General features: G+C 42.6%; 1 protein-coding gene across 1 annotated transcript in view; it reads right to left on the bottom strand.

The window, feature by feature from the left end:
• Nucleotides 1-15,343, bottom strand: part of svila (supervillin a) — a gene marked incomplete at its 3' end in the record, with an annotated part of 48,648 nt that overhangs the window by 821 nt on the left and 32,484 nt on the right. The window contains 19 exon segments of the mRNA XM_084566563.1: nt 32-90; nt 92-185; nt 1,163-1,296; nt 1,390-1,597; nt 1,935-2,040; nt 2,137-2,291; nt 2,792-3,071; nt 3,161-3,314; nt 4,049-4,224; nt 4,338-4,483; nt 4,565-4,712; nt 6,178-6,314; nt 7,051-7,206; nt 7,837-8,009; nt 9,106-9,286; nt 9,411-9,497; nt 9,982-10,065; nt 11,309-11,474; nt 14,101-14,154. Of these exon segments, the coding sequence (XP_084422689.1) occupies nt 32-90; nt 92-185; nt 1,163-1,296; nt 1,390-1,597; nt 1,935-2,040; nt 2,137-2,291; nt 2,792-3,071; nt 3,161-3,314; nt 4,049-4,224; nt 4,338-4,483; nt 4,565-4,712; nt 6,178-6,314; nt 7,051-7,206; nt 7,837-8,009; nt 9,106-9,286; nt 9,411-9,497; nt 9,982-10,065; nt 11,309-11,474; nt 14,101-14,154 (2,698 nt within the window).

Raw genomic sequence — 15,343 nt, forward strand, 5'->3', positions numbered from 1 at the left:
TGAATGAATGCAGACAGATGAGAGTGCGTACCTGGCTGTGAGGCTGCGTACAGGTCCTCCTGCAGGAAGGGCATAGAGTTGACCTGCTGGGGTCTCTGGCGGGTAGAGAAACTCCACGGCTGTGAACTCTCCTGAGCTGCTGCTCAGCTGGTACAGACGAGGCGTGAAGTTGAACCTGCCTGGATCTGAGGGTCAAATACACAAAGACAACGTGTCACAGGTGGATAATAAGTAGAGTGCATGTGTTTCGCTGCTACTACTTTACTATAGTTCAGCTGTACAACATTTCATTTGTATTTTTTGGTTCACTTTATTTGTACGAGAGCTCTAGTGACTCTCTACTCTCAGACTCAAGGTGGGAGCCACAACAATATCAGATGTTTGCTAGCACTGCACCTGTGTCAATACCTGGGAGTCCAAATGAACAGCAGACTGGAGTAGAGGGACAACAGTGATGCTGTGGACAAGAAGGGCCTGAGTAGACTCTTAGAGTAGACTCTGAGTAGTCTTTTAATGCATGCAGCAAGTTGCTGGAGATTTTCTATCAGTCTTCAGTTGCGAGTGCCCTGTACTTTGCTCGAAAAACTGATCCGAAAGGCTGGTCACGTTGTTGGCAGTGAGTTGGAGACGTTTGTCTCAGTGAAGGACAGGAGGACACTGGACAAACTGCTCTCCATCATGGACAATCCACCTCACCCACTACACCAGACTATAGAGGGACAGTGGAGCTCATTCTCCAACAGATTGATTCAGCTACAGGACGTTATTCATACCAAACTCTATCCAGCTGGACAAGAACTCACCTTTCTGCTTATACTATTTCTATTTTACTTACATTTTATTTTATCTTTCTTCCTACTTGTGGTTCTTAAGAGCGTTTGTTATGTGCAACTAAGCTACTGTGACCAAGCAATTTCCCTTGTGGATGAATAAAATCTGTAAGTCTAAATAGTAGTAAAATAATTATCAACAATAAGCTGTTACTAGTGATTTAAAGTGATTAAAACTATTTCAACATCCAGCAGCTCCAACACTGAGTGGCTCATCAGTTGCACAAGAATTTACTTCAAACTGCATGAAGCTGAAATAAGTTTTTATTATTAAAGCAGGGCTTTTAAATGTAAAGAGTTATTTTTACACGTGGTATTCTTTGTTGCCCCACCTTGCAGCATGCAGTCGTACGCCTTCCTGTCCCTCCTCCCGAGGGCCTCCCAGAAACCAGCGGGCTCAGCCCCCTCGTCACATTCCCTGATGGTCACCTTGCTGCTGCTGTGGAGGCCGGTCTCCAGAGGACAGCTGCGCAAACCCCCCCAAGAAGGCGTTAGTTCGGCTAATACATACGTTTTTGTTTTGTTTTTTTTTAAGAGAAGAAAAGTTTTCACCACTCACTGTTCTTTGATCTTATTGCCGGCGGTGCGCGCCACGGCCCTCGTGTGCATCTGGGACTTGCAGCCGTGCCACAGGTAGATGAGCGCCTGGCTGACGCTCAGCAGCACCATGGAGAACCTGGAGCGCAGGCTGCTGCAGTGACAGGCCACCTCCAGCAGATGGCCCTCCACCTCCACCTCGCCACGCACACAGTACAGACGCCAGTCACCTGGGACAAGACGCAGGGGGTTTAGTGCTTCACTGACAGCGTTCAGTTAAGACTGTTCATCCACACAGAACAGTCTTAACTGAGGTGCAACTTGAAGCCCAAAGAAAGAAGTTTAGTTTAGTTCTTTAGTTTTTGAGTTTGGGAAAAAATACAGAAACTGTTTTTGTCCCTTAGGATGGTTTCTATTCTGAACATTGAATTGTTCTCTAATCTAATAACGCAGCCTGCAGATATAAATGAAAATATGGACTTTTAAATAGACTGCTAATTAACCCCACAGAGGAACAGATGGAACAGCAACAGATAGTTGTTTGTGTTGTTTAATAAACCGTCTTACTCTGTGAGTTTTCCTCCTCCTCCTCTCTCTTTCCTGAGTGGATCACCATCCCTCCTTTGAAGCACTGCAGGAAACACGGAGGCTCTTTACCCTGCTGGACTTGAACCTGAAGCAAGAGGAAGTAGAAAACAGCAGCAGCATGAAGCTTACTCTGTCAGAATAAAAAAAAAAAATACAGCATTCACCACCACCTTTCCCGTACCTGTGCCCCCCGCTCCTCGTCCAGCTCCACCGTCATGAGCGCCGACGTCCCTTTCTCGCTGACGGTGGCGTTGCGACCCTGCCAGAAGAAGTAGCAGCACTTCTCCTTCCCTGCTCCCGCCGTCTTCACCTGCTCTGGATTTTGCCTCTTCCCAACTGGATTGTACGGAGAGACGTTAAGCAGAGACAGAAGTCAGAAGCAGTAAATTTAGTTTTATCACATGAAACATAATGGCTGTTTTTCCTGCGGTTTTCTCTCCAGTGACTCCTGCACCTGCATATTCTGGCTTTCGCTTCCTGAAACCTTGTGGTGTGCCACGTGTTTGCTTAAATTCAGAGAAGACACCCTGGAGTTTATTTGCTTCACAAAAACAAGAGTAAAGAGAACGACAGAGTCAAATCTACTTCATCTGTAGACTTCAGGAGTGTGGACTGGAGTCTAAAGCAAACATGAACTCTGATATTCTAGGCTGAAGGAGAAGGATTTCAGAAGGGAATGTGTTATGCAGTTGGACTGGTCTAGATCTACAGTAACCCACATCTAGGATCAGTTTAATGTGTCACTTTCTTGCACTAGTATCAATAAAATTGAAACACAAATCTAGCAGTGTCTTTACTCCTCAACTGTTCCTCTTAGGTTTCTTCAAATGACTGACCTGCCGTGCTGACCATGTACTTCCATTTCACCACGTAGGTGTCGCCCTCGTGGAACTGGCCGATGCTCTGGCGCGGCAGGCGGCTGTAATCGAACTCCAGGATGTGCCAGACCTCCACGGCCAGAGTGCTGATCTCGTAGCTCCGCCAGTCCTCGGCCTCCACCAGGCCGTAGCCCCGGCCCACGTTGAACCCGTCCAGCTTGGTGCAGACGAGCGTCTCGAGGAGGGGCAGCATCAGGGAGGCGTCGTACGCGCGGTGCTGATCAGAGCCGGGCTGCTCCTGGGGTGGAAGGGAAAAAAATAAATAAGTAAATAAGCATCAACGGCAGAGAAGGTATGAAAGGACCTCAGCGTTATTAAGCCCTTTACCTTTGTGTCAGTGATCTGGTCGCTGGTGTTTTTTGTGGGACTGGGTGTTTTCCTGGAGTCGCTCCAGTCCACAAACTTCTCTTTGAACAGGGTGGTCTCATTGTGTTGAGTCAGTCTGCCGAACACGGCCCAGTCAGGGCGGCCCTGGCCTTTCCTGTAGGAGAAGAGAACGAAGTGGAACAATAACAGTAGAATCACTGTAGATGAATACAAGCCATGCACAGGAGGTGGTGTGAAATACTATTTCTTCGAGTCCCACTGTGCTACATATACCAATCAGGCATAACATTATGACCACCTTGCTAATTTTATGTAGGTCTCCCTTGTGCCTCAGAGAATGGACATGGGCCTTCTGAGGGTGTCCTGTGGTGTCTGGGAACAAAATGTTAATAGTAGGGGGCCTTTGAGGGGAGGGGCCTCTGTGGATCATCCCACAGATACTTGATCAGTTTGGGATCTAGTGAATTTGGAGGCCAGGTCAACACCTTGTGCTGTTCTTCATGTTTTTTTTTAGTTGTTCCTAAAGTGTTTTTGTGGCTGCATCCTGCTGGGGATGGCTGCTGCCATCAAGGAGTGTCATTGCTATGGGGTGGGGGTGCCTGGTCTGGTCTAGGTGGGTGCTACGTGTCTAAGTAACATCCACACCAATGAATGCCAGGTCCAAAAGTTTCCCAGCAGAACATGGAATTGTCACAAGATGGTCGATGTTATTTACTTCTCCTGGTCATAATGTTGTGGCTGATTGGTGTATATTACTGTAGCTTCAAGTTTACAAGCTGTATGAAGTTGCAGAAAACCCCAATCCTAATTGGAATACACGTCTTGTGCATGATCTGTTAAACATACACAGACAGTCAAACATCTGAGCTGCAGCATATGTCTCCGTACTTGGGTATGAGTGGGTTGCACTCTCCAGGGTCCAGTGGGTTGATGTCACAGTTGGTGTAGTCGAAGGTGCCGTTCCACAGGTGCTTAGCCAGCTGGAAGGCCACCTTCCGCTGAGCCAGAGTCACCTCCTTCCCGTGCCAAATGTACATCTCACTGCCAAAGTCGAAAACCAAAACCTGCACAGAAAACAGAGAGAGAGAGAGAGAGAGAGAGAGAGAGAGGGAGAGGTGGGTTATTTTAAAATCACACACATTCCGACATATTTGAGAGTTTCAGACGTTTCTTTAACCTCTGTGGGGTTGAGCAGAGAGCAGCGAGGCATCTTGGCCCAGAAGTCATCATCTGGGACCAGTTTGTCGTCCATCAGGCGGTAAATGCAGTTAGTCTCCACAATGGCGCCCTCATACAGCTCGTCTTCATCTGGTGTCCCTGCAGCTGTGAGAAGCAAATCAAATCAAAATGCGTCATACGGATCCAGAGACTGTTTCCTCAGTGTTGTCAGATTTAAATCCTTACACTGGTAATTCGACTGCCCTCCCAGATTTTTCCAGAACTCCTTGACAGCATGGCTGTGAGTGTTGCTGCCCTCCTCGACGACCTGGACATAGTTCGCTCTGCAACCTAAATCCCTCTTGCTCTGGATGAAATTGGCTAACTCTGAAGCCTGAAAGAGAGAAAACAACATGCCATTAATGTCTGAAACAACTAGATATGAGTTTGGGGTGAAGATTCAGTTCATGTTTAACGTGCTACCACTGAGTCAACTCAACTTTCTAAATCAACCTCCTAAATAATGTGGGTCACGGCTCAGAGTCTTCCTTCGTGTCAGATTCAGGTCACTGCTTTGTTCAGCCAATCAAAGGTCATCAGACCAGACTCTCACACTTCTTCCTGAGCTGTGCCACTGCTGCTTCCTCCCCAAAACTTCCTCCTCACATCCTGCACAAGAAAGCCTGTCTAAGATACAGTAGCAGCACCCTTACTCCTCCTCTGCTTATATCCCTCAGAGGGCGTTGAAATATATAATATATATATATGTTTATTTTTTTGAAGACAAACAAACAGAAAGACTAACAGGACCAAAACAATGAGAATGAGAACGAGGAAGAAGAAGAAAGAAAAAAGAAGGAAGAAAGAAGAAAGAAGGAAGATGTAAAAAGAATAAAGAAGGAAGAAGAAAAAAGAGGAAGGAAGAAGAAAGAAAGAAGGAAGAAGAACGAAGATGGAAAAAAGAAAGAAGAAAGAAAAAAGAGGAAGGAGAAGAAAGAAAGAAGGAAGAAGAAAGAAGGAAGACGGAAGAAGAAAGAAGGAAGAGGAAAGAAGGAAGAAGAAGAAAGATGGAAGAAGAAAGAAGAAAAGGATGAAGAAGAAAGAAAAAAGAGGAAGGGAGAAGAAAGAAGAAAGACGGAAGAAGAAAGGATGAAGAAGAAAGAATAAAGACTAAAGAAGAAAGAAGAAAGAAGAAGAAGAAGAAGAAAGAAAAAAGAGGAAGGAAGAAGAAAGAAAGAAAGAAGGAAGAAGAAAGAAGGAAGAAGAAAGAAGGAAGACGATGAAGGATGAAAGAAGGAAGAAAGAAGAAGAAAGATGGAAGAAGAAAGAAGAAGAAAGATGGAAGAAGAAAGAAGAAAGGGATGAAGAAGAAAGAAAAAAGAGGAAGGGAGAAGAAAGAAGAAGAAGAAAGACGGAAGAAGAAAGAAGAAAGAATAATAAAAATACATTGAGACAAAATAAATTGTCTACTTCAGTGAACCCAGACAATCAAATAAAGCTAAATAAATAAGCAGATGAACTGACATGGGAGGGGTCCACATTAATGTCCACATTTAGACAGTGGCCTATGTGAATATGTGTCTCTTACAAAAATGTATTAATTAATATTAATGAGTTGAGACCAGCATGTATGAAACGATTCTATCTGTTCTATTCTATTTCTTTTTTTAATGCTATTTTGTTTTTCTGTGGAGATATAATCAGTTGTTTCTCTGTCTTTCCAGTTTAGACGAATGCTCTTTCTGACAGATTTATTTTCTGAAGTTTTAAACAGATTTTTAAATCCACACACAAAACAAGTGCAGATAAAACCAGGTCCGATGCGGAGCCAGTCTGACTCGGGCCAAGACATCTCTCACCTTGCTCTTCTCGATGACGTTGGCAAACTCTCCGATCCAGATGAAGCAGTGATGCGGCGTAACGAGCAGGAAACAGTCTCCGCTGTTGAGCGACGACGCTCTGGGCTCCACCAGTCTGGTCTGGACGTGTCTCCGACCTGGTTTCACACACAGACACGGAGACGAGCGACTTATTAGCGACCGCTCTGGTTATCACTGTCAGTGTCTCTGGAGTTTCACACGAGCTGGATCGGGATAAAGATGTGTACTTGCATGTACATTCTGCACATCGATCACTTTGGACTTGACTGATCTAAATACAGACACAGAGCTGTTTAGGGGCCTTTGGCTCAAACACCATCAGCTCGTGACAGCTAGCCTCCTAACACAATGCCCCCCGGTGTGGCGGATTCTCCCTGGATTAGAGACAGTAGGGGTCTGGAGGAGCGGCTCAGCCCAGGACAGTGTGAGGCGACCTGGGGAGGATGATTTAGAGTCACAGCTGTCACCGGCAGACGACGGGTGGAGGAGGTGCAAAGGACACCGAAATAGACCCGACTCTTCTCCTCTCCCATTTTAGATATCCTCTGGAAAGGACGGCCTTGAAGCAGCAGCATCCTCCAGAGCTACGTGGAAATCGGCAGCTATTTTGTTTTTTTCCATCCTCTTAAACAACTCACAGGGACAGCTGCAGAGGACGAGGACTCGGCCGTTTAAAACCTAGACAGGCGCTTGATATATTTTCCCTGCTTGGCCGGCTTGTTTGTGCCGAGAGCAGCATCCTCAGACATACTTAGCTGGAAACATTTCCATCTGTCTCGGATGTAATTTGCTTTAGCATGCCGACATGTTGTAAAACAAAAGAAGACACATTCTCCGTTGCACTTTACCGACCTTTGACCTGCAGGAGCATGAGTTTCTTGTAAGGCACGGCGCTGTTGTTGGACATCTGCTCGGAGATGTTGACGCTGCGCAGGTTGACGTTGCTGAAGTTCTCCTTGCTGGCCAGGCCGGCCAGAGCCACCTCGGAGAAACCAGAGTTCTTACTCACTGCAGAAGAGAACAAAACAAGAAAACATTTAGTCAGACACACGGTCTTTCGGGATTTAAAACATTTGTCTGCACCAAATATAGAACTGTCTAGACAGTGTTGAGTGGTTTTATTGGTGTAAGAGGAGGAAGTTACACGTCACTGACTTCCTGTTGGTTTTCTAACATCACACCTATGAAACAGGCCGGAGAGCAGCACGCGGACCTGCTATGCACTGTTCCTGGTAAAGGGCACGTACAGGTCAGAGAGACGCTTTGTCAAGTGTAACGTATTGATTGTATTTCTGTTCTGCTATGCATGCTACGCCCTTCTTCTGCACCGTCACTGACCTTGCATTGGCAGTGCAAGTGTTTCTGGCTTGTGCTCAACTATCTCTGTCATGTGTCTCCACATAAAAACGCCCTTTTTTTCCAATTTAAGCTTTTCATTTCAGACGATAAATATCAATCAGCCTGTGCATATTTTCTGCCAATATTAGAAAAGCTCAAGAAGGGAGAAGGGCTGGGATAAGAGATGTTTGTCCACGCTCGTCTTTCTTAAGTTTAGAAACTTTCTGTCTGACACAAAGGTGAAAGTGAGGCAGGTAAACGTTGTGTGGCCTCGGTTCAAACTCATGCATCCTCACTCACTCTTCTCAGCCTTCATCCTCTTGCTCTCCAGCAGGCCGATGTTGAGCCTCTGCTCCGTGTACTCGTGTCTGATGTCCTCCCTGGCAGCCAGCATCTTCAGAGGGTTCCTGGAGGACTGGACATTACGTGTCGGACGCACCGCCCGCTTGTGCTGCACCATCTCTGAGGTCAGCCTGCGGAGAGGTCAGAGGTGAAGGGTCGTGACTGACAGGAAAGAGTCATGTCAACTCGTGGTTTAGTCGATCCTAGTCTGTCCAATGGACGGAGTGGGGGGGAGCTCTGTAACCCCTGTAGGAATCTGTTGGGACCTTAGGTAACTCCTTCAGCCTGAGACCGCTGCACCCACAGGGTATTCTCATCACAGTTATTCTCTGAACAATACATCTGTTTATTTATCATCTATTTATTTCTGTAGTGCTTCATCCTGTGTAGTTTAGTTCTCAAGTGCAATACCCACACTCATGTTATTTTTGGTGCAATACTTGTTTCTCAAGAGCTATCCTCCTCTTGGAGTTTGTCACTGATCTCATGATATTTACGAATGTCTTTATTTTTTCCTTCAACTTGATTATTTTATTTTATTCCTCATTTTTATTCCTCATTTTTCTTCATTCTATATTTTATTCTTTATTGCATTCTTTATTTGATTTTATTCTTTAATTTTTTCTCCATTTTATTCATTATTTTATTTTTATTTTATTTCTTATTTTTTTGTTCCTCATATTTATTCTTTATTTTTTTCTTCATTCTATATTTTATTCTTTGTTTTATTTTATATAGTTTCGTCATTTTATTCTTTATTTTATTTAATTCAATATTATATTCTTTATTTTTCTTCAATCTATTTTTTATTTTATTTTTATTCTTTATTTTAATTTTTTTTAATTTTTTTTATTATTCTTTACTTTATTTAATTTAGTTCTTAGGCACTCGCCAGAATTTGCACAGTTGTTGTGGTCTAGTTTCCCTGCAGACTGTACATGTTCATCATGTATGTGACGAATAATAAACCTTGAATCCTTGATTCTTATTAACTTTAGTTGGTTTTCCACCAAACTGTAGTTGTTAATAATAATAATAGTAGTAGTTAGTTACTTAACTTAAACTTGATCCAGTCTGGAAATATTGGAAATATTTACTACATAATGTTCTTCTCTTACCTTGTTCTATTTTTGTATCTCAGTTGTATTTTTGCTGTTGTATGTTGCCCCGTCGCTGTGACACCTAAATGTCCTCATCTAATCTAATCTAATGCTCTTACTGACTTACTTTGGCACCTGGGGTCCGAAGATGGCGTCGAAGTCGTCGTCTATCTCCACCCTGTTGTTGGCGATGGAGGGCAGCTCCTCCACTTGGCGGTAGAACTTGGAGAACGTTTCATCTTCGAGAGTCATCACTTCCTTTACCTTCTTCTGTGTCACAGTGATGGTTGCTTCTGGAAGTCCAGGCACTGACAACAAACCAAGACCAAGAAATAAAACACAGCTGGTGTTACCACTGGATACTGCTGCACAGAGTGTACACAGGTGCTGACAGGCTTGATTCCTCACTCGGTAACAAGATGCAGGACTCACCTTTACTGTTGAGCTTTCCCAGGAACGACTCTAGTTTATCCAGCTTCCTGTCCGACTCCAGGTTCAGATCTGGTACGGCCTTGATCTCTGCACACACACACACACATCCAGAGACACACAGCTTTCAAACCACAGCCACAAACTGCATTTAAAGTCATGCAGGACCACCAGTGATGCTGAACAATGACTGTGCATGAGGAGGAGTTACAGTCTCACTGACATTTAACCACAAGCACTGACTTCAGATTCATGCACATTTATCCAGATGTTCATTCTATCAGGCTTCACAACCCGATAGAAGTCTCATAGCAACATCAGCCACAATAGTGTCGGTGACAGTTGTGGTTTTGATGGTAGTGACCAGAAAAAAGAAAAGAAATAAACCTTCAATATCAGACATCCCCTCCATGTCTTTGGAAAAGGAAGCAGAGACAAAAGAATTCAAGCTCAGTGGCTCAGAAACCACAAATAACAATTAGTTAATTAAAGGTGCTGGTACCCAGAGGAACATAAGAGAGCAGTAAGAACATAAAGAGTTCATATAGAAGACGTATTAAAGAGTCAAACTGACCTTCCTGTGGTTTGGAGATGGCAGGGTTGGTGTTCTTGGGTTTGGACAACAACGGAGACTGAAGAGCAGTAGGGGAGGCCAAACCTGCAGGAACACAGACGGTTTAGTTAAGACACAGACTGAAACTAAAAAAAAGAAAACCCACCAGTTCAGTTTAATATAATAAAATAGTGATGAAACCTGAATCATGATTAAATAAAGGCATGTGTATTATATTAAACTGATGTACACATTTCCTGGTCTAATGTAGAAGGACACGGTGATTCACAGCAAAGTTTGAAGATAATAACGACTGTGGTACCTTTGTTTCATTTCATTAAAAATGTCAAACAAGCAACGTTATTACGTTCATTTTTATTTATTTGCATTCTTTGTTTTATCCCAATTTTTATTATTTTTTTCTTCTTTTCTATTTATTTTACTCTATATTTTCCCCATGTATGTGTATTCCTTATTTTACTCTCATTTGTAGTATTTTTTTCTTAATTTTTATTATTTTTATTCTTTATTTTATTTGTAATTTTTATTTTATTTTTATTTCTTATTTTTCCCTATTTTTATTTTTTATTCCTCATTTTTATTATTTTATCTTCATTTCTATTTATTTTAATCTGTTTAATCTTTTTTCTTTACTTTCTTCTTTATTTATTTTTTATTCTTTACATTATTCTTTACTTTATATTAGTTCTCTAAAGGCCTGTTTCATTTCCCTGCAGCCTGTGCATGTTCATTATGCATGTGACATATATAAACCTTGAATGTAAACTTAAGAGGAAAATGCTCAGTGGTGACTGTTCTAACAGTGACCACTGAAGTCTCTGCTGCTGTTGATGTTTCACGTTCTGTTTGGTTTTCATGGTTTTCATCTTTGTTGTAATGAATTTTAAACTATACCCTAAACTACAGGCGTCTGTTTACACAGAAGACAACAGCTGTGGCTGTTTAACAAGTCTAATTTGCTTCTCAGCTAAGGAATGACATGCAGAGACACTGAGACACTGTCCACAAGACATGGAGGAGCCACTCCCGATGCAGCTGCCTCCTGTACCACTCATGATTAGCTCCAGTTTAATGTGGTTAAACCAGTTAGCTCCGTCAGATCTCCACTAAAGGCTTCCTGAAAGATCCCCTGGCCTGACTCCAGAGCTAATGATGAAAAACTAGAACCACTGAACGGAGGAACTCAGAGCAGCTACTCTGGCCTGACGGACGGAAAAGGAGAGTCATTTTCCACAAGAGTCTATCTGAGGAGGTTTTAAATGATTCAGAGCATTTAAGCATCGATTCCATGTCCTCCATATGTGTGCGTTCAAGCGTGACCTCTGACCTTTCTTCACCATGCGTGCAGCCACAGTGAACTGGGTGGAGTCGTTGGCGGCGCCGTGGCCCTTGGACTTCCACGCCTCCTCCCGGGCCACTATGAGCTGCTTCCTCTCCTGGATGGACATGTGAGCGTCCATGCCCTGGCTCTCCATCTCGGCCTCTGCCACTCTCTGGAAAAAAAACAAAACAAAACAGGCAAGTTAGCATCGATTGCAGCAAACCGCCTGGACCTTAAGGTAATTTACCACGGCAGCCATTAGTTTGTAATGTCTGATGCTTTGCAGGAAACGTTATATCAGGGGCGTTGAACTCATTTTTAGTTTTCAGGGGCAACATGCCCAATTTGATCTCAAGCAGGACGCTAACCTAATAGTATAATACCCTGTAAATACCCTTTGTTTTTGTGCAAATAAGTGTAATTATTATACAAACCAAAATCTTTTAAGAAAAATAAGTGCAATTTCTGCACACTGCTGCCATCTACAGTTGTGTTATATCTGCAACTCTGACGAAATCAGTGCAACTCCTAGTGGACAAATTAGGAATAGCAGTTGCATTTACTGTAAAAAAAAAAATAATTAATGTCTTAAATGAAGTTTTCGCACTTTGCAAATTTATCCCGTAGGTCAGATTGGACCCTCTAATGGGCCGTATGTCATATAAGTATGTGATAAAACATCTTGTCCACTCTTTTCTCTTCGCCAAAGTGCTTGAACTTTTTGCTCAAATTTAGTTTTAGCCATCGAGTTGTCCTGGAATCATCTCCGCCCACACTGCATCTTACATTACTACTTCAAGTGAAAAGATAAATGCTCCACACACACAAACAGACAAAGTGGCCAAGCAAAAACAAAGGGGTATGTGGGGGGTGGGTGGGGGTAGCTAATACATGTCTAACACAGCCCTTAACCTACACCGAAACAACATTATTAACTGGTGACGTGAAGCAGACGACGCTGACAAACAATACTTCAAGTGCATGTTTGTGGAAAGGCCTGCAGCTAGGGAGTGGGAGTGGGTTGGGACTGTGCGGGAGCGCTGTGTACAGCATCGACAGGGTCACCTTCCGCCTCCAGGGGTGCCTTTCATCCACCTGCACGGGTCTGGGAGATCTGGTGGTCTTCACAACCAGAAGGGGTGAAGAGATGGGTAAGAGAGGATGGAGGATTAAGAGATGAAGGATGAGAAGAAGGTAGAAAAATCCCCAAGCGCCCGGAGGAAGCGTTAGAAGCTGCAGGAGCTGCCATGCTGACTTTTAAAAAATGTTTCCTTGCCAAAAGAGTTCTGCAGCAAACCAGATAATAGCTGACTTTACATTTGTATTTAAAGGAGCCGAGCCAAATGCACACTCTCCGTAAAGTTTAAAAATGGGGGTTTTGGCGTGCCGATCTATGTCAGATAGCTCTACGAAGTGGCGCTGTATGTAAGCGAGCGAGTAAGCGAGCGAGTAAGCGAGCGCGATGTGCAGGCGGAAGAATCTGGAGCTACTTCCTACCTGGCTAGCAGACTCGTCATCAGGGGTAAACGAATGGAAAGGAGGCTCAGGGGGAGGAGAGAAAGTAGCAGCAAAGACGGGCTCCTATGGAGGCCACGGGGAAAAAGTAGGAAATATAAAGAGATATAGAGAGGAGGTGGTCAGTATAGAGTATAGAGCTGCAGGATGCAAGGATTTAGAAACAGAGAGGTAATGGGAAAAGGCTTAAATGTACCACTTCACTTGTGAGCAGTTGTATAAACTTGGTTTTTGGAGAAAGGGATCCATTCTAGGGAAAACAAGTCTGGCCGTTTCATTTCACACTGAAGTATTTCTTTGTTTTAAACCATTTTTTGTTGTACTATTAGTATTACTTCATTATTTTTTGGCTGTATAGTGGAAATAAAACCTACAGTTTAAATACAGATGTGTATATAAACTGTCCTCTTTGTCCTGCCTTGTTCTTCAGTTACTAAATCGTGAGAAAAATATTTTGCCTTTAGCTGATTTAAGGCTTTAATTTAAAATACTACGGGACATGGACGCCGTAACCTACACCGGTGCGAGTCATTTATACTTGTGCTCTCGTCAGTCTGTCTCACTCTGTAACAACTCCACCCAAACACTAGTCGGCGCTGTGTCTTTTGTGTTTCTACTTCCTGCTTCTCTTTCAACAATGGCGACTGAAACTTTCACCGAATTTTGGCCCTAGACGAGTCGTACAAATGTTTGCATCTCTGAACCTCCTCCGTTAACCTTTTCTCCATGTGTTCCATCTTTACTGATCCAAAACAATCGATTAGAAAACTGCGGCGATGAAGAAGCAGCCGGAAATACTGAAGAAGAAACACGCTACTAGCAAACGGACTAATCACAGCTCTTGTGGTCTGCGTCGCTGTGATGCATCAAATAACCAGTGGTTTCTCATTTAGTTCAAAAACGTGAATTTGCTTTTTAATGCTTTAAAAAAAAAAAAAAAAACGTTTAAGCTCAGAATCGAATTAAAATCTTTGTTAGACAAGACAAGAAATCCAAGACACGATTGTAAATGTTGCACCCAAAACACGCACACACCCACATCACACCACCAACACCACCACACAACCACCACCAGTGTGAACACATGAACACAAGCAAGCAGTGATCTGGATGTATGTTACACCCAGGCTGTATTTATAATAAGTGTGCGTCAGCAGCCTGGAAATTAAGCTGAAGGAGTAAAATTTAGATGTAATCCAATTTACTATAAATGCACTGTGTGTGTGTTTTGTGTGTGTGTGTGTGTGTGTGTGTGTTAGTCGGGCCTTGCACACTGGCCTTACCCAGAGCTGGTCGGACACAGCGAACTCATCGATCATCATCGGCGCTTCGTCGTCCTACAGACAAGCAGCCGGAGAGAAGGGATGTTTTCTGCTTTACACTTTTCACTGCTCCACTTTTGTTTTTTTACATCTGCCAACTGTTTTTTCTCATTTTTTTTTGTATCTGCCTCATCTTGTTTGATCTAAAACAGGAAACCGATGCTGAATCGTGTCCAGCGTCTCTGATGAATAGGAGGATGAAAACAAGACGGGCAACGTCAGCCGTCCTTCCTCTAACCTCTACTCACAGCAGCCCGGCAATCGAACTCGATTACGTCTTTAAAGATTTGATTAAAAAAATATATAAAAAAGACACAAGTTCTATCAAAGGAAAGATCGTCATGAGGTTAAACAAACCAACGGGAGAATATTTAAGGGGCAGAGCTGCTGGTGTCGAGCTGATAAAGCGTCTGGAAACAAAAACAGTGGTAGAGGATATGTCTAAACAGAGAGGTGCATGTTGTTCCATGCCCGCCCAAAACCCTTCCCTTCAAAAACACAGAAACATAGTCACCATGCAGAGGATGAAATGAGGTTTATTATTATTATTATTAAAAGGTGGAGGACATGCAAACAGAAACAGAAGAGTGGAAGGTTACATGCAACATGCAACATGCAGTGGATGGAAAGAAAGTTTGAAACCAGGCGTGACAAAATACAGAGAACACAGAAAAGAGTCAATATGTGTCTAATTTAGTCACAATTATTCTTCTAAATTCATCTTAATGAACTCTAATCTTGATCCAACTCTTATTTAAAACAGCCACAACAACTGTATAACATATTATAAACCAATAACACTGCTACATGTGGAATATGGAAGTCTTTTCATGTTTAGAAATGACCAAATATTGTATATTAAATTAAAATTAAATTCTATTGACAAATATGGAAGTATAAAGTTGCAAAAACTGAAATTTAATTTCACAATTTTTTATTTTTATTTGAGTTTTCATGTTTAGAAAAGACCAAGTATTATAAATTATTTGTAATTTTTACTCTAATGTCAAACATGGAAGTCTAAGGGTGCAAAACTGGAATGAAAATTTCCCAATTAAGAGATTTTATTTGAATTTTCATGTTTAAAAATGACCAAATATTGTGAATTAAACTAAAATTAAATTCCATTGACAAATATGGAAGTATAAATGTGCAAAAATTATTATTATTATTTTTAATTTTCATATTTAGAAAGTCCAGATAT

This window comes from Chelon labrosus, assembly GCF_963514085.1.
Source record: "Chelon labrosus genome assembly, chromosome: 18".
Taxonomy (NCBI): domain Eukaryota; kingdom Metazoa; phylum Chordata; class Actinopteri; order Mugiliformes; family Mugilidae; genus Chelon; species Chelon labrosus.